Source organism: Oncorhynchus mykiss, chromosome 22 (assembly GCF_057628025.1).
Source record: "Oncorhynchus mykiss isolate SJ-2025 chromosome 22, ASM5762802v1, whole genome shotgun sequence".
Lineage (NCBI taxonomy): Eukaryota > Metazoa > Chordata > Actinopteri > Salmoniformes > Salmonidae > Oncorhynchus > Oncorhynchus mykiss.
In genome coordinates this window covers 18,894,489-18,922,321 of record NC_143043.1, presented here as the reverse complement: position 1 = coordinate 18,922,321, position 27,833 = coordinate 18,894,489, and the positions used below count along the sequence as shown (strand labels likewise).

The 27,833-nt window shown below is 41.2% G+C and overlaps 1 protein-coding gene across 12 annotated transcripts in view; it reads right to left on the bottom strand.

Moving 5' to 3' along the window:
• Positions 1 to 24,337, bottom strand: part of rbms1b (RNA binding motif, single stranded interacting protein 1b) — a 64,158-nt gene extending 39,821 nt beyond the window's left edge. For 4 of the 12 annotated variants that reach the window (XM_021579120.3, XM_090215635.1, XM_021579121.3 and 1 more), the window contains exons 1-2: positions 12,034 to 12,131; positions 2,725 to 2,903 (exon numbers count right to left, since the gene is read on the bottom strand). In XM_021579120.3, coding sequence (XP_021434795.1) covers positions 2,725 to 2,903; positions 12,034 to 12,084 — 230 coding nt within the window. In that variant the 5' untranslated portion in view covers positions 12,085 to 12,131. Of the gene's footprint in view, positions 1 to 2,724; positions 2,904 to 12,033; positions 12,132 to 19,751; positions 19,911 to 24,083 lie in introns of those variants that run through there. The other 8 variants (XM_021579116.3, XM_090215632.1, XM_021579118.3 and 5 more) reach the window with 6 other exon arrangements.
• Between the last annotated feature and the right edge of the window lie 3,496 nt (positions 24,338 to 27,833).

The window sequence follows — 27,833 nt, the reverse complement described above, 5'->3', positions numbered from 1 at the left end:
AACACAACAAAATGTGGAATAAGTCAAGTGGTATGAATACTTTCTGAAGGCACTGTCAAACACAGCTTCCAGGAAAATGTGTTTTTTAACCTTAGCCATTAGACTCCCCCCGTTCCATTAGCTTTCACTAACCATCTATCACAGTGCTGCTTGGTGCTGTCAGACAGAGAGAGCTGCTTGAATCAGGTAGAAAGCCGTCTCTGAGAGAGAGGCAGCAGCAGCTAGGAGAACAATGCACTCCCATTCCACCTGCCTTTCATCTCCTGCCTTTATCCCATTACATTGGTTAAAAAGTCTCTGGTTACTATTCGCTGCATGCTTATTGATTCCTGGGGACACCGCTAAGGGATACTCTTCTGTCTGCTCTGAAAATAGCAAAAGATTGAGTTATGGCCTGAAAGAACAGCCTGAAGGAACAGCCTCGTCTTGCTACCTACAAGAACTGATTTATACCCTGTCCTTCTTGAGTCCTCAACCGTTGCCTCAGCATTTTAAACAGAGGTTTAATTGGGATTTCATTTCGGGATATTTTGGGATTGTGTGGTGGATCAGCTCAGGTCAGAGACACAATTATGAGAGGGAGATGGGAATCGTCAGAAAAACACAGGGACCCATTCCAACCTCTTTAGATTGTCCAACAACTATCTACCTTGCATTACCCCTGACCAACTGACTGAGTAGCCTGGTGGTCCAGTCTGTGCATTAGCCAACTTCTGTTTGTGTCCATTCATGGTAATGCCAAACAGACTGGCCTCGGCAATCTCAACGTTAACATGCGTTCCCATTTCAAGTGTGGGGTTGCTGACTGGTTGTTGAACACAACGTTCTTCATGTGACTTTCTTAAGAATTGATTTTGGGAGAGCGTGGCTGAACTGTTGCCAGTATTTAGTCTGCTATTCAATGAAAAGCAGCGTTGATATAATGTTGATTAGAGTGAGAGTTGATATGCTGAGAACATTTCAGTCAGGGGAAGGATTAAGCTAAACACAACTGAAGGTAAAAGAATCCTTGACTCTGAATCTCTAAGCTGAGCTCTAATCCCAAATCTTAAATGGCAACAGCCAGAGGCTGCTCTCTGGCAAACCATCAACAGTGCAAGAGATGGTCAGGATATGACTTATCTTATGTACATGATGTTATCAGTATGAATCTAACTGCCTTTCACTGTGCACACAATAAAGACCTGCATCGGGTCGAATACCCACGATTCCCTGCGGGTGACACGAAAAAAAACAAACAGCTGGCGGGTGGAATGAAAACATTATTTCAACCAGAGGGTTGGCTCGAGGTTCAGAACAATTATATTTTGCAGGTCGGAAACGTTTTAAATCAAGATAAAACATAAAAACAGACATAGTAGGCCAGGCTATAGGCCTGGGATTCCAGCCAGCCATGCACGCAGTGGAACAGTGAACTGTCCATTATTTGCATGGTGCTGAAACATTCCTAATTTGTTTATGTGCAGAGCTAATATCCCCCCCCCACGTGACTACATTACTTTCCCTGGTTAGCCTAGTTCATGCAAAAATGGCTAACATAGATTAACTGTGGAAATAAAAAGTAAAGTTATAGTGGTGGAATACACCATCGTGGAAACTGTCTTGACGTTGGGTGGGGCTTGGAATTGATGTGGGACGGCGCGGGGTGGGTGCGGCTCCAAAAAAACAGACCCGTGCAGGACTCTAACATACAATACCTGTTTGCTTTCTTCATTCAATCAATTCCCTCTTCTTCCCCATTTAGTCTTTTTTTTTGTTTTAATGAAAAGTTAACAAAGAGATGGTGTTGGAGGTAGCTAAATCGCAGCTATCGCTCTGTATCTCTCTTCCTAAACACGGGATAGAGGATCTATGCCAGCCGTTCAGGAGATCGAGGGGTTGAATGTGCCGCAAAGTCAACATCGTATTGTGGAGGTGGGGGAGGGGAAAGCGGGGGGTCTGGGAAAAGAAAATTAGATTTCAAAGTCACCTCGGTGGTCTTTTTCCACAGACACAGTACACAATAACAATGTGGCTGTGGACGAGAGCGGGCCGAGATTGCCCCTTTATCCCCTGCATTAACTATATGAACTACCCACTGTATCGCTTCAGATGCTATCAGCTGCTAAAGCTCTCTGGGTTTGCCCTTGTAGTCTTCCAATATCATTTTTCATTTTAAATTCAGATGTAATGCCCCTGTCAGCTCTCCCCCTGCAGTGTTGGCCGTCATCCTCTCAAATATCTCGGTCCCTTCCCCCTAACTCACAGCTCTCCCTCTCTCCATCTCTCTCTGTGGTCAAGTGATCTGACCTGTCCCAGTTAGCCATGGTTCTACTTAAAACAAGGCAGTGAAAATAAGCTTTATTACCAGTGAGTCATCTAACCTTTTTGGTATCTACTGAATGCACAGTGAGATGGTTCACTGGTAACTGAGGTCATATTCGTCATCTAGTAATGTGACGTCACCAAACACATCCCGATATGGATGCATTTACAGGAGATTCTCAATGTACGTTTCTGAGTACAAATTAGATTCAAATAAATGAGGCTGGCAGCGATCCGACAAACAATAACATATTATGAAGACTTCGGAATTACATTGAACAGGCTGTTCTTATTGCTATCTCAAGTCAAATAAGTAACTGTTGCTTTGAACTCTACCACAGTCATGGTGGTGGTGACCACAGCCGACAAGTCAAAAAACAATCAATAGTTCTAATCATAAGAGGAAGGAAGTGTACTCACGGCTGGCAGAGCTTGACCAGATCATGGTCGGTCGTGGCTGGGGGAAGGCCTCGGATGTACAGGTTGGTTTTACTGAGCTGCTCCCAGCCTGCAGTGCTGGAGCTACTGCTGTTGTTGGTGCTGCTGTTGGTGCTGGGGATGGGTGGAGCCATGGGGTGTGAGGAAAGGGCTACAGGTGGCTGCCGAAGGGGAAACACACAGAATGGTGTCAGTCCAAGACAAAACGACATGTCGGTGAGAAGTGCAAACATATTGGTTGTTCCCTGCTAAACAAAAGGGAGAACGAGAGAGAGAGACAGACACAGAGAAAGAGACTACTCGGAATGAAACGGACTACATTGTCTTGCCACGTGGACGCGCGGTCACGTGGGCATTATAATGTGCGCAAATAAATACGTGTTCAATATTGATTGACGTCTAGCAGAGCTACTGAATGCCAGTGAGTAACCATGAAACGATACACGTTTGCATTTCATTAGTGGGTTAAGAAAAACGTGCTTGGATTTTATTCCAACCCTTAGCGCAGCTTTGTCTACGAATCTTGTCTCCTCCGTGAGTTACTCAGAGAGATTCTTGATCTGACTCCCGCTGTAACCATAACAGTATTTTAGTGCGCTGGCCCAGAAAGCCATCAGTCTTCACTACAAGCTTATCGTTGTGGCCCAGCTAAATCTTCTACATTGGTGCATGCTACAAATGAACTGTCCTGCTACTTCATAATTTAGCACTATCGAATGTGTGCCCCGTGTGAGGATTAATATTGAACAGAGCAGTGATACATATCTGCTGAGCAATCTCCATCAGAAGTCGGGAAGTCAGCACAAACTGGGTACCGAGGGGCGTGCAGATCTGCTCTGATACTGACGTGACAGTGGAAGGTTGTGCGTGAATTAGAGAGCCCTTCCCGACAATCCCCTGGTGACTGGCTGACTTCCCAACTGGACACGCCAACGACTACATTTCCAGCATAGCCTTCTTTACCATCACACTGCCACCCCTACACTTACACACAGGCTTAATTGCATTAGGTTCCAGTTAGAGAGGAATGGTGGAGAATGTAACTCAACCTCAACGACCAGTTCTTTTGAACACTGAGGATCAGCGTGTTTGGAACAATGATATGCCACCTGATTTCTGCAACTTGCAGAATACAAAAAAAAGATATACCCTTTTCAATCGATTGGAAAGAGATGAGTTCTGTAATGTGCATGGAAAATGTGTCGACCAGTTCTTCAAGCATTGAATTTCAGATATATTTGGTCTCATTCCGGGGCTTCATTCCAGCTAAACCGAGGGTATGGGTAAGGTAATTTACTGCATTTCTACACAACTAAAAAAAACTAAATTTGGAGAACAGCATTGACTCCAGCCATTATCACCATGTTGCTGTAGCTTCATTCACATCAGTCAATAGGGGACTTAACATTCTACAAACACATGCCATACAATAATTAGCTGCCATGTCAAGTCGAACAGCAGTTTCCTAGCCAAAGCCATCCACTACAGCCATCTTTACCTCTGCAATCTGTTGAGAAAAATACTTGCTGTTCCCTGCAGCTGGGTCAATGCACTCTCCACAGAAAGGAAGAGGCAAAGCGAGAGGTTTAACTAGACAAAATCTGTCGAAAATAAGCCCAGTGTGTTTCTATGGGCTTATTTTGGACCTAAACTTGTTGCCTGTCTTCCTGCCTTTGGGACAACGACTCCCATTGTTAGGGCGGAGACATGATCACCTCGTCATTATTATACAGGCTCCCGAGTAGTGCAGTGGTCTAAGGCACTGCCTCTCTGTGCAAGAGGTGTCACTACAGTCCCTGGTTTGAATCCAGACTAAATCATATCCGGCAGTGATTGGGAGTCCCATAGGGTGGCAAACAATTGGCCCAGCGTCGTCTGGGTTTGGTGGTCATTATAAATAAGAATTTGTTCTTAACTGACTTGCCTAGTTAAACAAAAATACAGATCTCTACTCTCCATAAAGCTAGTCAACCATACAAACAGCCTTCCTAGGGGTCTGCATGGTCCTAAAGTCAGCTGACTACTACCGCTAAACTTCATTTGACATTTAATCAGGATTGGAATGATTTTAGTAGTCTATTTTAAATTGGTGGTGTTGAGCTAGGATATGGTGACTGCCCTACCCAATTGACGCCCCTGATCTCATTCAATGAACATCTGTAAATCATATGGGCCGTATCAAGAGTACCTCCACATCTCAGAGGAGAGCCCTCGTGTGATTGAGCAATAAGCCAGTATAGCATGCTTCCTGTTTGTAGGGCCACAGATGTTTGGATCTGAAAAGCTTGCCCTCTTTCTAAGACTGTTCTGTGAGTCTGACACTGTTTATCACCCCTCCCCCTCCGAGGAATCACAAGAGAGGAAGCTGATGGAATCCCAAGCAATACGTGGTGACAGAATTGAGCAATCGTCAACCTGGACTCGGCCCAAGCAAGAGATCTTCTTCTTCTCCGGTCCACATGTCTTTACTACGGAAACCAACTTGACCTGCTGTTGGATTCATTCATTATTTTCCTTCCGGTCACAAACAGCTCTTTGCCAGGGAATTTTTATGTATGCTGTGAACGTAACTCCTCAAATGAAATGACCTTTTCACAAAGGCTTCTGCAATGACTTTGCAGTTATCTCTGAGGACTGTCCTCAAGAAATTCACTCTAACGGGACTGTTGGCGTTTGAAGGATCCCTTGAGATTTCCCCTGTGTTTTCCCTCTATATGGTGGGAGGACAGATTAAGACATTAATCACCATGCAGTGCATGCTTGAGGTCATACTATGTTGGCTAGGGGTTTTGAGGAAAGATAGATTGTATCTTACTGAACCATTCTCATGTTATCTAACATCATGTCTGACAGACGGGCTAGACACTGTTTCCAACATCGAGACAAAGAATGCAACTAACATAAATGCAACTTTCTTATCCCAATCTGCCCAAATAACCCTGGCCTTTGTCACTGTAAAAAAACAAAACATAATATAAACACAATATGTAAAGTGTTGGTCCCATGTTTCATGATCCCAGAAATGTTCCAAACGCACAAAAAGCTTATTTCTCTAAAATGTTGTGCACAAATTTGTTAACATCCCTGTTTGTGAGCGTTTCTTCTTTGCCAAGAGAATCCATCCACCTAACAAATGTGACATATCAAGAATCTGATTAAACTGCATGATCATTACACAGGTGCTGTGGGGCAATAAAAGGCCACTCTAAAATGTGCATTTTTGTCACACAACACAATGCTACAGATGTCTCAAGTTTTAAGTGAGCATGCAATTGGCATGCTAAATGCAGGAATGATTGTCCACCAGAGATGTTGCCAGATAATTTAATGTTAATTTCTCTACCATAAGCTGCCTCCAACAACGTTTTAGAGAATTTGGCAGTACGTCCAATCGGCCTCACAACCACAGATCACATGTATGGCATTGTGTGGGTGAGCGTTTTGCTGATGTCAATGTGAACATAGTGCAAGTGTAGCCACGCCAAACCAGGACCTCCACATCCGGCTTCTTCACCTGCGGGATCGCCTGAGACCAGCCGATGGAACTGAGGAGTATTTCTGTCTGTAATAAAGCCTTTTTGTGGGGAAATATGAATTCTTATAAGCTGGGCCTGGCTCCCCAGTGGGGGTACCTGGCTCCTAAGTGGGTGAGCCTATGCACCCCCAGGCCAACCGCTGGCTGCGTCCCTGCCCAGTCAGGTGAAATCCATAGATTACGGTCTAATTAATATATTTAAAATGACAGATTTTCAGTAAAATCCTTGAAATGGTTTAAATTGTTGCATGTTGCGTTTATATTTTTGTTCAGTGTATATGTATAAAAAAAGAAACTGCCCTTTTTCAGGACCCTTTCTTTCAAAGATAATTTGTAAAAATCCAGTAACTTCACAGATCTTCATTGTAAAGGGTTTAAACACTGTTTTCCATGCTTGTTCAATGAACATGCACCTGTGGAACGGTTGCTAAGACACTAACAGCTTACTGAAGGTAGGCAAATAAGGTCACAGTTATGAAAACCTAGGACACTAAAGAGGCCTTTCTACTGACTCTGAAAAACACCAAAAGAAAGATGCCCAGGGTCCCTGCTCATCTGCGTGAACATGCCTTAGACATGCTATAAGGAGGAATGAGGACTGCAGATGTGGCCAGGGCAATAAATTGCAATGTCCGTACTGTGAGGCCTAAGACAGAGCTACTGGGAGACAGGATGGACAGCTGATCGTCCTCGCAGTGGCAGACCATGTATAACAACACCTGCACAGTATCGGTACATCCGAACATCACACCTGTGGGACAGGTACAGGATAGCAACAACAACTGCCCGAGTTACACCAGGAACACACAATCCCTCCATCAGTTCTCAGACTGTCTGGAATAGGCTGAGAGAGGCTGGACTGAGGGTTTGTAGGCCTGTTGTAAGGCAGGTCCTCACCAGACATCACTGGCAACAACGTCGCCTATGGGCACAAATCCACTGTCACTGGACCAGACAGGACTGGCAAAAAGTGCTCTTCACTGACGAGTCACGGTTTTGTCTCACCAGGGGTGATGGTTGGATTCGCGTTTATCGTCGAAGGAATGAGCGTTACACTGAGGCCTGTATTCTGGAGTGGGATCGATTTGGAGGTGGAGGGTCCATCATGGTCTGGGGCGGTGTGTCACAGCATCATCGGACTGAGCTTGTTGTCATGTTGTCATTGCAGGCAATCTCAACGCTGTGCGTTACAGGGAGGACATCCTCCTCCTTCATGTGGTACCCTTCCTGCAGGCTCATCCTGACATGACCCTCCAGCATGACAATGCCACCAGCCATACTGCTCGGTCTGTGCGTGATTTCCTGCAAGACAGGAATGTCAGTGTTCTGCCATGGCCAGTGAAAAGCCCGGATCTCAATCCCAATGAGCACGTCTGGGACCTGTTGGATCGGAGGGTGAGAGCTAGGACTATTCCCCCCAGAAATGTCTGGGGACTTGCAGGTGTCTTGGTGGAAGAGTGGGGTAACATCTCACAGCAAGAACTGGCAAATCTGGTGCAGTCCATGAGGAGGAGATGCACTGCAGTACTTAATGCAGCTGGTGGCAACACCAGATACTGACTGTTACTTTTGATTTTGACCCCCCTATGTTCAGGGACACATTATTCCATTTCTGTTAGTCACATGTCTGGGGAACTTGTTCAGTTTATTTCTCAGTTGTTGAATCTTGTTAGTTTCATACAAATATTTACACATGTTAAGTTTGCTGAAAATAAACGCAGTTGACAGCGAGAGGACGTTTCTTTTTTTGATGAGTTTAACTGCATATTTGCAATTACTAGGGAAATATATAAGACGTACAATACCAGTCAAAAGTTTTGACACACCAACTCATTCAAGGGTTTTCTTGATTTTTACTATTTTCTACATTGTAGAATAATAGTGAAGACATTCAACTATGAAATAACACATATGGAATCATGTAATAACCAAAACAGTGTTAAACAAATCAAAATATATTTGAGATTCTTCAAAGTAGCCACCCTTTGCCTTGATGACAGCTTTGCACACTCTTGGCATTCTCTCAACAAGCTTCACCTGGAATGTTTTTCCAACAGTCTTGAAGGAGTTCCCACATATTCAGTTGTTGGCTGCTTTTCCTTTTCTCTGCGGTCCAACTCATCCCAAACCATCTCAATTAGGTTGAGCTTGGGTGATTGTGGAGGCCAGGTCATCTGATGCAGCATTCCATCACTCTTCCTTCTTGGTCAAATAGCCCTTACACAGCCTGGAGGTGTGTTGAATCATTGTCCTTTTGAAAAACAAATGATAGTCCCACTAAGCACAAACCAGATGGGATGGCGTATTGCTGCAGAATGCTGTGGTAGCCATGCTGGTTAAGTGTGCCTTGAATTCTAAATAAATGACTGACAGTGTCACCAGCAACGGACCCCCAACCCATCACACCTCCTCCTCCATGCTTCAGGGTGGGAACCACACATGTGGAGATCATCAGTTCATCTACTCTGCGTTTCACAAAGACACGGTGGTTGGAACAAAAAATCTCAAATTTGGACTCATCAGACCAAAGGACAGATTTCCACCGGTCTAATGTCCATTGCTCGTGTTTCTTGGCCCAAGCAAGTCACTTCTTCTTATTGGTTTCCTATAGTAGTGGTTTCTTTGCAGCAATTGACCATGAAACCTGATTCACGCAGTCTCCTCTGAACAGTTGATGTTGAGATGTGTCTGTTACTTGAACTCTGTGAAGCATTTATTTGGGCTGCAATTTCTGAGGCTGGTAACGCTAATGAACGTATCCTCTGCAGCAAAGGTAACTCTGGGTCTTCCATCCTTGTGGCTGTCCTCATGAGTGCAAGTTTCATCATAGCGCTTGATGGTTGCTGCGACTGCACAATTTTCCGGATTGACTGACCTTCATGTCTTAAAGTAATGATGGACTGTTGTTTCTCTTTGCTTAATTGGGCTGTTCTTTCCATAATATGGACTTGGGCTTTTACCAAATAGGGCTATCGTCTGCATACCACCCCTACATTGTCACAACACAACTGATTGGCTCAAACACATTAAGATGGAAAGAAATACCACAAATGAACTTTTAACAAGGCACACCTGTTAATTGCAATGCATTCCAGGTGACTTCCTCGTGAAGCTGGTTGAGAGAATGCCAAGAGTGTGCAAAGCTGTCAAGGCAAAGGGTGGCTACTTTGAAGAATCTCAAATATAAAATATATTTGGATTTGTTTAACACTTTTTTGGTTACTACATGATTCCATACATGTTATTTATTACATATAGTTGTGATGTCTTCACTATTATTTTACAATGTAGAAAATAGTAAAAAATAAAGAAAAACCCTGGCATGACTAGGTGTGTCCAAACATTTGACTGGTACTGTATAAGTTGGAAATATGGCTCTCTCATGGTGAAACCCAACACTCCAGTATGTATTCCATGTTTATCCTGCACTCTCTGGATGTTTGGGTTTCAGGCATAAATCTCATGTTGGGATCTATAGGGAACAGCAATTTTCATTTCACATCACATTCTTCCGTTCACAGCATTTCACTACCCATGCATCCATGTGATTAATCATTCTGCAACACTTCTCATTTTGTGGACAACAATGTTACAATACTAATGCGTTAAAAAAAAGATTACATTGAAAGTCTGGACACGAAGGTGACATTGACCAATCTCCTATTGAGTTGGCATCATAACTCAATAGACAGTCAGCCTAAAAGACATGAGAAAAAGGAGAAAAAAAGGTCAATGCTGACATCTCTTCTCATCGTTGACACTAACAGTAGAACCTGATTGAGAATCATTCTATGAATTTTTTTTTTTAAACATGTCCCAAAAATACCATGTATTCAGGTAGCATGCAAGAGGAAGGATCACATGTAATCTCCAGGCTATCTGTCAAAGAGTGTCACGTCCAGACAGGTCACTTCGCTTTACAAAACAGTCAACTCTTTCATGTGTTTTCTGTCAACTGTGAAGGTCCCTCAATCACAGTCACCTTTTGAACCCATAACAGATGCATCTGCTAGAGAGGGTGTGTGGTACTGAAAAGCCTTAGCATTGAGAGCATTTGGGTATAGGTTGAGAGCCATGTTGATATTTATCATAAAAGTCAATGATGATGTTGTTGGATACTTGTGCTTTATGAACATTTCTAACACGTATTTATCATGTATGTCATTTATAGCAATATAATGTCTTCAAGGGTCTGTTTTAACTTCCTATACATGACTTTCATTCTGTTGTAATATTGAAGAGAGAGAGAGAGAACATTTACTGTCTGTTATACTGGAGCTCATGAAATAATCATCTGATATCATCATCAGGCTCCCAACTAGGAAGTGTGCCACCAGCTCAAGCTATTTGTGAACAAAGACAATCTTTGAGGAGAATGCCAGCAGTGCCCTTGGTTTCTCAGTCCCGGCTAAATCCACACACCCAAGGAGAGAAACTCCCTTTTCCGCAGGACTGAAAGCCAGTTTGTTTTCATACATCCGCCTGCCTATTGAGCACCAGGAGTCTGAGGGAGTGTGATGGGGAGAGCCCAGTGTCTTATCAGCATGCTCCAGACCAGCAGAGCCCGTCATATCCGAGCTGGAAATACACTAGGCTTCCAGTAACACAGGCCTCGCCCTCACAGAACTATCCAAGCCCTCAGCTAAAACTAGCCTCTTATTATGACAGCAGACTTGAATAATCCTGAATATGAATAAGTCTTCAACACCATCAACAGTTTCATGTCAAAAATGTTCATTCATATCTAAATTGGGAGAATTGGACGCATGATTGAATTACATTCCGCCGCTTTGCATACATTTTACATGTGAAACAACAACCTACAGAGGCACATCATATGTTCAAAGCTCTCATTCAATTATCACAAGGTCATACCCAATACATTTCTCCATGACCTCAATGTTATCTGGGTGGTTTATTACATTGTTATCGTTTAAAAAAATATGGGATATAGGGTGGTTTATATAGAATCCTTACAGCCTAGCGGTTCAGAGTGTTGGGCCAGTAACCAAAAGGTTGCCGGTTCAAATCCCGGGCGAACTAAGTGAAACATCTGCCGGTGTGCCCTTGAGCAAGGCACGTGACCCTAATTGCTCCTGTAAGTCTCTCTCGATAAGAGCGTTTGCTATATGGCTAAAATGTAAATATAAAGTGGCCGAATATCAACATTGGTAAGGCACTTCTACTGAACTAGTTCTACATTGGAACACACAGTAGTGAGGACAAGCTCTTGAATCTCCAAAGATTTCAGAAAGTCTCTTGAGAATGCCTTCACTTCTCTAACATATCAAATTAAATGAATTTGATAACATAAACTATACATATAAACCATAAACTAAATTAATTGTTGATTAAAATCCAGGTCAAAGAAAAGGTTGATGAGTAGCTAGATTGAATGCACTGTTAAAGGGCTAAATACACTGACATCAGGACCAACTATGGATATTCTAACAAAATCATTGAAATAAAAACAGCAGCAATAGCCTACTAGTTTACTGAAATAATACAACGAGAATACAGCAGTTTCAGAGTAACCCACTAATACCATACGAGTAGAAATATGTTTTAAAATGCCTAGTGAAATTCTGTCGACTAATTCAAACTAAACTTTCTGTTCCTCAATTCTCTCTGGGAATAGGCTATTTGTCCCCATAGGCTGATCAAAAAATACATGTTTGGCGACTTCAATGAGTCAGCTTGATGATGAGGATGAATGCCTATTACATACATTTTGTATAATCAAATAGGCTATTTACCTGCTTACGATACGGAGTCCTCAATGGGTTGCAAGAATTCGCATAAATCATTATCGGTTTCCAAAGACCCAAGATCGATTGTTTTACTAATTTATTTAAAACTATTTGTATCAAATGGCTGTTTAGGTGAAGTTGTAAATTTGACTAGCTACATAGATGTGTTTGTAAAAAAGAAATAGTATCTTTGCTATACTAAAGCAAAGACTACTAGGCTTACTATAGGCTACTGTAGGCCTGTATGGTATACTGTATTTGACATATAGTATCATATACTACCATAAAATATAGCGATGTCAACGTATGCGCGAATTAGTCCGAACTTCGATTTCCCAACCCAGTTTCTGGAGTTCATTGATTTGCATTCAGTCCCCCGCATAACGCTCCTCATTAGTTACCACAGCCACAAAGTCATAAACCCCGCCTATATCTACAATTTCTCTTTTTAAAATGTGATTTTAAACCTAACCTCAATCCACACTTTAACCACACTGCTAACCTTATGCCTAAAATGCTTATGCTTAAAACCAAATAGCGCATTTTTTATTTCATGTTTTCTTGTCTTTATGATAGAGCCATACTTTGTGGCTGTGGTAACTAGTGGAAACCCCGCAGAACAGACCCTGCCTGGTGGAAGAAACCATTCCTCTATACGGTATAGGGATAATGACTTCAGTGGATAACATGAAAACAACACTATATCATATTTTTTTCTGCAATTTTCAAGAATATAATCTACTACAATACAGCCTATGGAAGATGTAAGTACCATTAGCTGGTATAATTGAATAATAGGTCTATACAAGAGACAATTTTACAATGTATTTTTCCCCTTTCGCTACTCTTCGTCTAGTCTGGAATGCATACCAAACATTCCACAGTGTTAGCTATCGGAGTTCATTGGGACGTCCCTACCCTAAACTCTAACCTTAAATTAACCCTATCCGTATCCCTTTCCTAACCTTAACCATTACCTAACCTTAACCCTAACAATTTTCAACTTCAATGTGGTATGGACGTCCCAAGGATCCCTGATAGCAAGGACCACACAGTGCGGCCATTAGATAGTTAAAGGAGCAGGACGATATTTTGACCGATGCAGGACCCATATGTTATTACAATTTTAATTTGAAGGCCACACCATAGTACATTAAACTAAAATGATTGAATTGATATGTAGATAAACAACACTGAAACAAATTGGCAATTGAGGGTTAAATCCATAGGACATTTATAACACAATAATAATACATATTAACCCCTCAAAATAAATATGAATCAGATTGATGAAAGTAGACAAAAAGAGCAAACACAGAAAAAAATACACCTGGGAAAATGAAATTGAAAATATATATAACCAATTGAAAATGTTTTCAATTTTCACAGTTCTAATCCAGTAATCGTTACACAGTCTAGGGATGCAACGGATGTGGAGTAAATGTGCAAAGAGACTGCATGCAACAGTAAGGATCGAGCCACTCTTCAGGAGAGATCCGAAATTGTAAGTGAAAGGGTGACCCAGGTTTTTAATATAGCAAAACATACACTCAGAGGCAGCACTAGGCTATAAATCGAAACCCATTCACCTGCCAGTCTCAGTCTCTGATTGGAAAACCAACAGTGGTGGTGAAGACAGAATGTGAATTCCTGCTGACCTTCAGCGGTCGTTGCCTTTGTGGTTACATTTTTGACCTATTTCTTGTTCCGCCATGCTCTTTCTTTTCACCTAGCGTGTTGTCATCCTTTACAGATTCTCCTTCTCCAAGCTGCAATTCCTGTCTTTAAGTAAATCTATTGGTCATCATAGCATCAGCAACTCTCAATGTAATTCCATGGGGGGGTAGAGTGGTAGTTATTTACCCACTAGGCACAGTGTCAGAGCTCACCCTCATCATGCATTTGAACCAGGGGCTTTGAACCAACAGCTAATAAGATTATGCAACATCTGGTCTTTTGACCACTGCAAACAGAGCAATGTCAAAATTGGTCTAAAACCAAATCAGCCAAAAAAACGAAAAGCCAATCCCAGTAAAATGTTTCCTTTTGGTTTCAGCATGGGCTCACGTTAAACCTGAACAATAGAGGTGATTTACTAAAAGCTCCAATGAATCTTTCCTTCCTGTTTTTTCCTAGTTGCATTTGAGGTTGTCAAATGGTTTCCTAAAATGTTTTCCTAAAAGACACTACAGATATAGTCATATATAGAGAGCATATTGGGAGGCCATTTCAGCCACAATTAGATGCAAATAGGTCACAGTTAAAGGGAACAGAAAGACCTGAATCAGCACTCTGTGGAGGTCACTGAGTGAAAGGGGACCAGGGTGGGGAGCGTGATAGTCAGTGGAACTATCCCTTTATATAGGAGTCAAAAGTACATATGTAAACCTGTCAAAAGTTTGGACACACTATTTTCTACATTGTAGGATAATAGTGAAGACATCAAAACTATGAAATAACACATATGGAATCATGTAGTAACCAAAAAAGTGTTAAACAAATCCAAAATATTTTATATTTGAGATTCTTCAAAGTAGCCACCTTTTGCCTTGATGACAGCTTTGTACACTCTTGGCATTCTCTCAGCAAGCTTCATGAGGAATGCTTTTCCAACAGTCTTGAAGGAGTTCCCACATATGCGGAGCACTTGTTGGCTGCTTTTCCTCCACTCTGCGGTCCAACTCATCCCAAACCATCTAAATTTGGTTGAGTTCGGGCGATATTGGGGGACAAGTCATCTTAGTCAAATTGCTCTTACACAGCCTTGAGGTGTGTTGGGTCATTGTCCTGTTGAAAGACAAGTGATAGTCCCACTAAGCGCAAACCAGATGGTGTATCGCTGCAGAATGCTGTGGTAGCCATGCTGGTTAAGTGTGCCTTGAATTCTAAATAAGTCGCAGACAATGTCACCAGCAAAGTATCCCCACACCATCACACCTCCTCCTCCATGCTTCACAGTGTGAACCACCCATGCCGAGTTAATCTGTTCACCTACTCTGCGTCTCATAAAGACAAGGCGGTTGGAACCAAAAATCAGAAATTTGGACTCATCAGATTAAACGACAGATTTCTACCGGTAAACCTCTTATTCTTATTGGTGTCTTTTAGTAGTGGTTTCTTTGCAGCAATTTGACAATGAAGGCCTAATTCACAGTCTCCTCTGAACAATTGATGTTGATATGTGTCTGTTACTTGAACTCTGTGAAGTATTTATTTGGGCTGCAATCTGAGGTTAGCTCTAATTAACTTATCCTCTGCAGCAGAGGTAACTCTGGGTCTTCCATTCCAGTGGCGGTCCTCATGAGAGCCAGTTTCATCATAGCGCTTCATGGTTTTTGCCACTGCACTTGAAGAAACTTTAAAAGTCCTTGAAATTTTCCAGATTGACTGACCTTCATGTCTTAAAGTAATGATGGACTGTCGTTTCTCTTTGCTTATTTGAGCTGTTCTTGCCATAATATGGACTTGGTCTTTTACCAAATATCTTTGTCACAACAACACTGATTGGCTCAAACACATTAAGAAGGAAAGAAATTCCACAAATTAAATTTTAACAAGGCACACCTGTTAATTGAAATGCTGGTTGATAGAATGCCAAGAGTGTGCAAAGCTGTCATCAAGGCAAAAGGTGGCTACTTTGAAGAATCTCAAATATAAAATATTTTGGATTTGTTTAACACTTTTTTGGTTACTACATGATTCCATATGTGTTATTTCATAGTTGTGATGTCTTCACTATGATTCTACAATGTAGAAAAGAGTAAAAAATCAATAAAAACCCTGGCATGAGTAGGTGTGTCCAAACTTTTGACTGGTACTGTATGTCTACTGCAGTAGTGGTCGCTGACGTTTTAAGATTATTGAGGACACATTTTTTTATGAGCAATGCCTTATTTCTATTACAGCATATTGGATGACTGTCATTCATAATCCATTTACCAAGTTTAACATTGACTGGTTTAGGCTACTATATGATACTAAAATGTTCTCTATACATGAGGTTGAAATTCATCCCAAAGGTGTTCGATGGGATTGAGGTCAGGGCTCTGTGCAGGCTAGTCAAGTTCTTCCACACCGAACTCGACAAACCATTTCTGTATAGACCTCACTTTGTGCCCCGGGGCATTGTCATGCTGAAACAGGAAAGGGCCTTCCCCAAACTGTTGCCACAAAGTTGGAAGCACAGAATAATCTAGAATGTCATTGTATGCTTTAGAGTTAAGATTTCCCTTCACTGAAACTAAGGGGCCTAGCTCGAACCATGAAAAACAGACCCAGACCATTTTTTCTCCTCCGCCAAACTTTACAGTTGGCACTATGCATTGAGTCAGGTACAGTTGAAGTCGGAAGTTTACATACACTTAGGTTGGAGTCATTAAAACTTGTTTTTCAACCACTCCACAAATTTCTTGTTAACAAACTATAGTTTTGGCAAGTCGGTTACGGCATCTACTTGTGCATGACACAAGTAATCTTTCCAACAATTGTTTACAGACAGATTATTTAGCTTATAATTCACTGTATCACAATTCCAGTGGGTCAGAAGTTTACATACACGGAGTTGACTGTGCCTTTAAACAGCTTGGAAGATTCCAGAAAATGATGTCATGGCTTTAGAAGCTTCTGATAGGCTAATTAATATGGTTTGAGTCAAATGGAGGTGTACCTGTGGGTGTATTTCAAGGCCTACCTTCAAACTCAGTGCCTCTTTGCTTGACATCATGAGAAAATCAAAAGAAATCAGCCAAGACCTCAGAAAACAATTTGTAGACCTCCACAAGTCTGGTTCATTCTTGGGAGCAATTTCCAAATGCCTGAAGGTACCACGTTCATCTGTACAAACAATAGTATGCAAGTATAAACACCATGGGACCACGCAGCTGTCATACCGCTCAGGGAGGAGACACGTTCTGTCTCCTAGAGATGAATGTACTTTGGTGTGAAAAGTGCAAATCAATCCCAGAACAACAGCAAAGGACCTTGTGAAGATACTGGAGGAAACAGGTATCTATATCCACAGTAAAATTAGTCCTATATCGACATAACCTGCAAGACCGCTCAGCAAGGAAGAAGCCACTGCTCCAAAACCACCATAAAAAAGCCAGACTACGGTTTACAACTGCACATGGGGACAAAGATCCTACTTTTTGTAGAAATGTCCTCTGGTCTGATGAAACAAAAATAGAACTGTTTGGCCATAATGACCATTGTTATGTTTGGAGGAAAAAGGGAGAGGCTTGCAAGCCGAAGTTAACCATCCCAACCGTGAAGCATGGGGGTGGCAGCATCATGTTGTGGGGGTGCTTTGCTGCAGGAGGGACTGATGCACTTTACAAAATAGAGGGCATCATGAGGCAGGAAAATTATGTGGATATATTGAAGCAACATCTCAAGACATCAGTCAGGAAGTTAAAGCTTGGTTGCAAATGGGTCTTCCAAATGGACAATGACCCCAAGCATACTTCCAAAGTTGTGGCAAAATGGCTTAAGGACAACAAAGTCAAGGTATTGGAGTGGCCATCACAAAGCCCTGACCTCAATCCTATAGACAACGTGTGGGCAGAACTGAAAAAGTGTGTGCGAGCAAGGAGGCCTACAAACCTGACTAGGTAACACCAGCTCTGTCAGGAGGAATGGGCCAAAATTCACCCAACTTATTGTGGGAAGCTTGTGGAAGGCTACCCAAAATGTTTGACCCAAGTTAAACAATTTAAAGGCAATGCTACCAAATACTAAGTGAGTGACCCATGAAAGAAATAACATCTGAAATAAATCATTCTCTCTACTATCATTCTGACATTTCACATTCTTAAAATAAAGTGGTGATACTAACTGGCCCAAGACAGGGAATTTTTACTAAGAATTTTTACTAAGATTAAATGTCAGGAATTGTGAAAAACTGAGTTTAAATGTATTTTGCTAAGGTGTATGCAAACTTCCGACTTCAACTGTAGCGTTCACCTGGCATCCATCAAACCCAGATTCGTTCATCAGACTGCCAGATGGTGAAGCGTGATTCATCACTCCAGAGAACGTGTTTCCAGTGCTCCTGAGTCCACCCGACACCACTCCACCCGACGCTTGGCATTGCGCTTAGGCTTGTGTGCGGCTGCTCGGCCATGGAAACCCATTTCATGAAGCTCCCGACGAACAGTTCTTGTGCTGATGTTGCTTCAAAAGGCAGTTTGAAACTCGGTAGTGAGTGTTGCAACCGATGACAGACAGATTTTTAGACTCTACGCGCTTCAGCACTCGGCGGTCCTGTTCTGTGAGCTTGGCCTACCACTTCGCGGCTGAGCCGTTGTTCCTCCTAGACTTTTCCACTTTACAATAACAGCACTTGCTGTTGACCGGGGAAGCTCTAGCAGGGAAGAAATCCAACGAACTGACTTGTTGGAAAGGTGGACTCCTATGAAGGTGCCATGTTGAAAGTCACTGAGCTCTTCAGTAAGGCCATTCTACAGCCAATGTTTCTCTATGGAGATTGTATGACTTTGTGCTTGCTTTTATACACCTGTCAGCAACGGGTGTGGCTGAAATAGCCGAATTCAAAAATTTGAAGTGGTGTCCACACTGTTTTGTATATACTGTACAGTGTATCATAACCACAGCTAGCTCACCATATTAGCTAAAATAACATCAACATAGCTAATATAACTAACGCGTTAGTAAACCCGCTACAATCATGCAGTACAGTGTAGTACACGGGTTAGCAGAGCGCTGTTGAGGCTACTGTAGACCTTAATTGCAAAGCAGTGTGTATCAATACATTATTTGGTGAGCTGAATATATTTTGTATAGTTTTATCTAAAAAGGAAAACTGTTGAAATGTTTAACTTTTTATTTTTATGAAATTCACTGAGGAGGATGGTCCTCCCCTTCCTCCTCTGAGGAGCCTCCACTGGTCTACAGCATTCAAAGTTATTACATAAAACATATAGCCAACTGTAATTGTTATTTCTTGTGAATGCATTTATTTACCTGAAACTTCATTTATTATTTTCTTTAGGAATTGATACTGACAATGAAATAAAACTAAAGATTTGAGCTGCTGCTCTACGGACTCAAAGCAAGTCTTTCTGTTTTCATGAGGTATGACAAACATCTCACCTATGAGTGAACCTACAATCACAGAAAAGCCTGCGGTGAGATCCAATCTCACACGGCCACAAATCAGTTCTTTTAAGCATGCTGTTTTGACATGATACAGCTGTCTCTGCTGAATCGGCAGAACAAACAAATGATCAGGAAGCAGGCCCCTCCCACGCAGTGCATACCTTTCAATTTCGTTCTGGCTCTATGCCAGATCAAACCCTACAGACACCAGGGCTCTTACATAGAATCTAGCAGCTTGACTAATAGATGACAACTATACACACCATTACAGTGTACATGCACATTTATGGGAACGGTATACATTAGCCTGCAACACCCTTTGATGGTAAGGAAATCAGCTACTTCGTCAGTTAAAAGGAATCAGGCACTCACAGCACATAGAACCATAAGACTGCCCTACGTTTTTCTCGAGCCTAAGAGCAGCTATAAGGTTTAACACAACAATACTTCCTCTGAAAGGCTCACATCTCTCTCCCATCCATTTCCTTCCTCTCCGTTAGCTCGCTCAGAATGAGATCCAGCAATACCACGGAACCCTGAAATTCAAGTGGAGGAAAGAGAGTCCCAGCAGTCCCAGGAAGTCTTTACAAACAGCTCTGTATATTTACCTTCCTGCCTGGATGGAAGGGGTGAGTTAGGGGGCCAAAGCCCCACTGAGGCAGCGACAGAATCATTTTCGACGACTCCCAGCGCGTTAGGGTGGAAACAAGTAAACCACAAAGACAAACGTGTGTGTGTGTGTGTCACACACAGGAAGACAAACAATAAAGGCATGGGGGTGGGGTAGGAAAGCTCAACCTAAAGTTCTCATTATCCAAGATTGAGAGTAGATGAATGGAAAGTCTTTCCATACTTCCAAATTCATCAAATCAAAATAATAATATGATAAGTCAGTTAGGAAATCTCACACAAAACATTATCAAAGTATTACATTCGATTAGTCTTAAAGGAGACTCTGCAGGCCATCAGGTGTATCAAATTGCAGAGACAATTCAATAAAATATTTTTAGAGTGGATGCTACACTCATGATAATGTCCGTCTTGTAACACAAACTTTTACTTTAGAAAAACAGCACTAAAACTACACAAATTCCTCATAATAAAAATGTAAATCAGTCTTAGTTTTGCCAGAAGTCTGCTTTGCAGACAGTTTTTCAACAATAAACAGAGAGGAGCTTGGACAGGACAGAGTTAACATGCTGCACTGTAGATCCCCATGACAGACAGCACTCTGCCCATCTGTCTCCAGCACTCACTGGTCATGTGATGTCAGCACCAAAGGGATGTGATCATGTGGCAAGTGATCTATGTTTGACTTACAGCACAGGGGGATAGAATATCAAATACTGATGTTTTGCTGTCAACAGCACATTGCTCAATCAGAGAGCTTTGGCTTAATTGTTGGTCAGTTGAGAGGGGTTGTAATAGAACATTGTCACGTTTTTTCTATGCGATCATGATGAAAGACACATTCATATTTGAAGAATGTTTGTAAGAATTCTAAGGACGCTTCATCTAGTGCCCAAAACTTAGCAACGACTTAATGTAGAGCATGCAATTTATTCCAAATGGGAAAAAATATATATATTTTCATTTCATACTATCGTGGCCACAAAATAGACCTTTGTTATTTATTGTTTTACTTTGAAAGCAAATAGTGAACATTGACTAACCCACATTCATTATCTGATATTCAGTTGATTATAAGCAGAAATAATGAATATCTGTATTGCTAGAAAATACATGATTGACATGCACTCATTTTCAATACTCTTTCCTATCCCCCGTTTTTCATAATCAATTTCCCCTTTCATGAATTATTTATCGATGAAATAGCCTGATACGAGATGTTTATTGGTTTTCCTCATAAATAAGACATGTTCTCATGAAAAAAAGATAATAAGGGCCTTGATGAGAAGTGAAAATGTACGTTTGTTCAACCCCGACTACGCTCTGCCTCCATAATAATTGTCTTTGCAAAGTAAAAATCAACAACATAGATTGCAATATTCCTGCTATATTACGATTGATATTATAACCGTTGTTGCTTTATTTAGTTGCATACTCATTTACATTATTTACACGAGAAGCAATGAATAAGACATGATTACCTTTATGGCCCACGTGTCACCATTGAAACCTTTCTAACCCTGATGGGACTTGTCAATGTATTCTCTCTTTTTATGAGAGCCTCTTGGCAGAGAGAGACTCAACAGCAGGGTGGGTTTTACTGTGCACTGGGTAGGCCATCATTTTGCTCATGTCAAAAGTCGCCAAGAATGAGAATCATAGGAGCACAATGGGTGCTCTTTCAGCCCTGCGCCAACATAAAGAGCAGCACCTCTGTGTGCTGTTCAATTGTATACATTCCGCTGCCAAGCAACTCTCCAAACTTTATTGTAAACATTGTATAGGGCTTTTTCAGGCTCAGCATAATGCCATTGTTCACAGTCTCTGTATGTAATGTCCGATGGCAGTTAATGTGTTCACTTTTCATTGATTAAAGGCTTGTGTTGACAACAAATAAGATTGATTTTTATTTATTTCAGGACTGGGAGCTGTGAGGATTTGAACCGTGATTAATCTTGGAAAAGCTTATTTACGTCAATGTAAACACTCTTTCAGCAGTCAGGACAATCAGTTGTTTCAACTGCAAATCTGTGACCCCCTAGTCTAGCTGTTCAATCCAATACTGGATCACTCACATAGATAGATGTCACTTGCACTGACACCAGTGTTCAAGGACTCGGTTATTAACTTAAAAGCAGCCTGTTCTGCGCCACTTGAATTCCTCAATCACAGTACGGTAGCTGGTCTCCTGCCGAGACAGAAAGTTGCATCAAAAACATGCTCCAATTTTCTGTGCTTTGTCAATGCTTTTCATTCCTGTGACTGTATCTCATAACAAATTGACAGTAAACAAGAAACAATGAATAATGCAATATTTATGCACTGACTGAATGTGATTACAGCTCTTCTATACAAAATTAATATCACAAAAAAAGACCATAGAATATCACTAAGTGTTAAATGCTTCAAACATCAGATACACACCTAAATAGACGCCGTGTTTACAGCCATGGAGAGAAATCTGTGCCAGGCCCCCGCAATAAGACAATAACAGAGTCATTTAATTTGGATCCCAGCAAAGGGGCCAGCAGGACACAGCAGGACAGTGATAATGTAAACCACCATGTCAGTTATCCACAAAGCAGGGCCCTGTTTGAAGTGGACAAGACATTTCTGTATTAAGGCCACCCCACACATATCTGGTGTGTCATAAAACAAAGTGAATGGGGCCACATCCCTTTCCATGCGGAAATCAAATGAATGGCCCTATTCTTGAATCAAATTCAAAGAATGAGTCTTTAGTCAATGGAAGAATGGGATTAGAAGGAACAAACACTGAGGAATATTGCACATCAGTAGGAAGAATGAGTTAAGGAAGCATTTTATGACTAAATGACCAGCAGCTGTGAATGCAGGTGATATGTTGACTAACTTTGGCAAATAAGCTAATACTTTCTCTTCAGATGATATCTTCAAAGAAAAGAGAAACCCGTAACCTGCTCTTGCTAGTATCACTTATTTTTACTTCAAATTATATCCAAGTGGTAAATAAACAGCCCATGCATTCACAACACAGCTATAATAGGCTGTGTTGCTAACACAATGTCATTCTAAAATCCTGTTTAATGTCCTTTTCATTGGATCGACACACTCAGATGTCTATCCCTGTTTGAAAACATATCCTCATTTTACAGTTGCATACTAAGTAGCCTACATGGCTGGAGCTCTGGGACCTTGTCATTTAATAGGCAGCCAAGCTGATTAAACATGTATGGAGACTAAGTGATGCAAAGTATTCTGTAGGAGCCTCTTGATGATCATACGAGATGCCTGTAAGTCAACTGAGGACTGTCAGTTGACCCCATATGCCCTCTGATTTTCAACACAAAATGTATTAATGATGCTATAAAGAATTCTATGAAACCTGACTTGTGCTCTTATGACCATGAATAAATACAAAACAGAATATCAAATACTACATAAACCATTCATAATAGTTGAATAAATTGGGTGTATCTTGATCTAATACTTAAAGGTCCAATGCAGCGTTTTTTAAAATCTCAATATCCAATCATTTCTGGGTAACAATTAAGTACCTTACAGTGATTCTTTTCAATTAAAATGGTCAAAAAGAAACCAAAAATAGCTTCTTAGCAAAGACCCATTTCTTAAGCAAGGATTTTGCTAGGACTGTCTTGGAGTGGGGAGGGGAATACTGAAAACTAGATGTTATTGGCAGTGAGGTTTGGAACTCGCTTTCTTATTGGTCTATTAACTAATTTACTGCCTGGTGACATCACCATCTAACAAAAACGGTCTCTTACGCTAAAAGGGCATTATCACAATTTTCACAGTTTCACAGTATCATTCCAACCTCATAGTGTGGAAATATAGATAAAACACAATAAATTCACGTTGTTGACTGCACTGCACCTTTAATTATACATGGCAGTGTTTAAGGGATTTGGTAATAACAGTAACCCTATAAATTGAATGTCCTTTCTATTAGCTAACCCTGGAGAGCCACAATCTGGCCAATGTGAATCTAAATGATCCAAGTCAATAGTAATAAATAGTAACAACAAATATGTATGTCAGAAGAGTTTGACAGGTGTTGAGATGCACTAAATAGCCTACAGCATTCATTTGTGCTTCAAGTCATAGTCATCTCAACATATTTTCCTGAATATGCGTTTCAAATTACATAAACATAACCCTAACGAACAAGAAATCTTACAGACAAACTAGAGTACAATAATCGGGGCAGATGATGAAGAACATTTTCTTATCAATTGTCGAATCTAACCGCGCATTGATCATTTTTACAATGTAGCTACTTTTCAAGTACATTGAACACTGTTTTACTTTACCTTCGCTTGCAGGTATTGGGGGTAGTAATACGAGTACTGGGGGTACATCTGTTGTTGCCACGCTTTTCCCATGAATATAGAAATATGAACCAGTCGGTTACTTCAGTATTTCCGTCTATTCCGTTTTTCCAAAGTCAATTCTCTCGTTGGGGCGGGAGACCTCACCCTGGAACCAAACAGCGAAACAGTGGAATGTCCCAATGTCAGCCAGCCTCAGTGCAAATGAACTGCGTTTCTGCGTGGGAGTTGGACCTGATGCGGGTAATGGGCTGGTGTGTGTACATTCTGACTAGAGCTAATGCTGACCAGTTGGCTATGCATGAAACCTCATTCAGAATAGTTTAAAGACAACAGTTTTATGCATTTAGATAATACAATTTGTAGTTGAAGATACAATAACGAAGTTTCAGTCAATGATGAATTGGAATTCCATAGGCCTATAGTTACTCTCCAGACATCAGTCTCCGATGTTGGACAAGTACTCACCTTTTCACCAGCAATCCAAACATTGCCATGTGACATCAATAAGTGAAGGATCGACATTTACAGAATGGTTACTTTGAGGAAATTGAAATGCTTTTTCAATTTCAGTCAAGGGGAGGGTTTAGTTAAGTGATAATGCCAGAGAAGCCGGTGTTTTGGGGATATATTGGCACGGGTGTTCCTCTCGGGCCGGCAAACCGTGCCAATATATCCTCCAAACACCAGCTTCGAGGGCATTATCACTTTTATACAACGAGTTACCAACATATTCAAATAATGATTGACATATTTTAATACAAATATATATTTTGATTAATTTATTCATACTATTTCATTCTTCCACAAGATATAGTCCCGACAGACATCTAAGGTTGCTACCCAAGCCGGACTGGTCGTTTGTTCTGTCGTTTAGGTTGCCAGAGACACTACCCAGTCATTAAGTCTTCTTGTTCTGTATCTATGTATGCGACCCAGTTGTTCCTACTAAATGTACCATGGCCATACTGGCTGGCAACGTCCTTATCCCCTGGTTGCTAGCCAGCCAACTGCTGCAAATTTACAGTCACGTCAAACAGTGCAGCCAGAATAACAGCAAAGTAGCTGCATTTGCGTATGTTTGAGCTGTTTTCTAGTGACATTTATTTGGATACACCCATAACCATTTTGCTACACTCGCAATAACATCTGTTAACCGTGTGTGTATGTGACCAATAACATTTGTTTTGATTTTAACAATGAGCTAATGATGCGCTATTTCGCCTGGCATAGAACATGTGCTCATCACGACACTGTTGTTCAGAGGAGTTAGCCAACAACACAACTAACACAATCACTTCAAACTGAAGCTGGAAAGACTGCAAACTGTCCGCATTTAATTTTGTTTTAACAGTTTTCTGTTGACATTTCTTTGTATATATCCATACAAATGATGCCAGAGTGATATAGAACAGAGTAAATAGGCATTTCAACGTCATAGATTTAATTTTAGGATTTTAAACTGTATGGTTCAAGCCCTGAATACTGATAGGCTGACAGCTGTGGAATTTCAGACCTTATACCTCGGGTATGACAAAACTGTTATTTTTACTGCGCTATTTAAATTGGTAAACAGTTTATAATAGCCGGCTGGAATGCGGTTTTAACCAATCAGCATCCAGGAATAGATTCCATTGTATTAGATTTTTAAAGTCAAGTCCAGGGGAGGGTCATGTAATTGTTATTGATGCAATTTCAATATTTCTCAGTGTTTTAGAATTAGTTGCTTATTAGACTATATATCGATGTGTGCCCGATGCCGCCCCTCATCTCTGGTTCTCCGATGGGTCACGCAATCTATAGCCTATAGGCTAAAATTGCACCCCCATAAATCATTAAAAAAGACTCAAAATGAGGGGCTATGCCATAGGCCTACCTTTTCCAAATCAAATCAAATTGTGTATTTGTCACATGCGCCGAATACAACAGGTGTAGTAGAGTGGTTCGATTTTCTCCATGTAATCCGTATATAGCGTTCACTCCCTAAGTGCTTGACTGTAATGAAGCACTCATATTGGTTCAATGAGTGATGGTACACGACACAGTACACTACCCTTCATGGCATCAAAACAAGGCCATTTAACGTCATTAACTTAAAACTAAGCCTGATATCATCACAATGCACAGATCACATTGTGCACATTTAATCAAACCAATCTATCACAGTTGTATACCAACAAATATCTGCCAAGCCAAGAACAAGTACCAAGATTCTACTTCGATAGCTTTTCTTTAAATCACCATCATATCCTCACATATTAGTCATGGAAACTGCAAGGGAAGGGAGCATATTATGTCGGGTTTTTGTCAATGAAACACATTTATGTGAAAGGTCACAACAGGAAATAGGCCTACAATGGTCGCCAGATTTGGCTCCAGGGATGTTCTTTGAATTATGAAAGTCCTATTGAAGTACTGTTGCATGAATTTGTTATCAACAAATTGTTCAAGTAGTAAGGACACATACACAGCCACACATTATGCATTTCTTATTGGGTAGTACCAACTAAGAAGGGCTGTTGATGAGAACATAGAATGAGGAACTGTATTGTGTTTTTGTAGAACAGAGTTCAGGACACAAAGCCGCAGTATCACTAAGGATGCTCAGAAAGATTACTGGCAGGCAACAGGATACACTGTACAGTATCATCTGCATTCCTCTGCAATACCACAACTCATATAAAGGGAGAGACATTTTACATTATAATCACCACTTTTTCCGTCTCAGGAATATGAAGCCCTGACATTTGGTTCTCGATTGTTTAGAACTGTGGGGAGCTTTTCCGAAGTTCAACCCCAGTCCTATGTGGTAACGGTCAGGGACCAGTGAGAGCAGAAACAGGAAACTCCCATCGCCCAGCCAGGAAAGGCTTGGTCTATTTCTGCATGACGCCTCTGATTTAAAGACAGAGGACTCATTAACCTCATTTGAATAAAACTTTATTAAAAATTCCTCCCAAAAATATCAAAACACAGGTGGAGTAGTAATATTCATCTTCATTAAAGTGCAGTGGGATGATGGTGTGATGATGTCCGCACATGGTCTTATTGCTGTCTGTTGCAAATGTTGTTTGAATCCATTGATGAGGATAAAGAGCTTCTTCTCTCCTTTGATCCTGTAGTAATTAGAGCAAGCTAGAGCCACATGGAGCCAAACTAACCTTCCACGGGTTTGCGGCAGTGACTGGTTTTGGGCCACTACTACATAACACTACTACAGTATATTGTAGTAGTGGTTATGACTCTTTTCTGTCAAGTACAAAAAGTAGTCCTCCTGAAAATCAACCATCAGAAGATTTGCACTGTGCTTCAAACCAAGATGGGGGAAAAACAGGCACGTTTGTTCCAAACAATTATCCGTGTTCATTGTTCTTCACCATTGCCATCTAACCGGAGCTCTGTAGGCAATGGCATGACCATGGACTTGGTTTATCCGTTACATTTTAAAGGCTCAGGAGGGTCTGTTACGGGTCACTGGTTGTCTTGGTGCTCCCTTCATTGTCCATTTATTATCTGCTGTCTATGTGTCCTGCTACTCACTTCCAGATGTACATAGATGACATGCTCATTTATCAAACTGAATAATTCACTACAGGGGCCAGGGCAAAATGTGTACAGGTGAAAAATAGCCCCATACTCCACTCACAATATCTCCCACACGACGGATACCGACTTATAACGTAATCACTCTACTGTTGGACCAACCAAAACATATTTGAGTTGGGGGTCTGT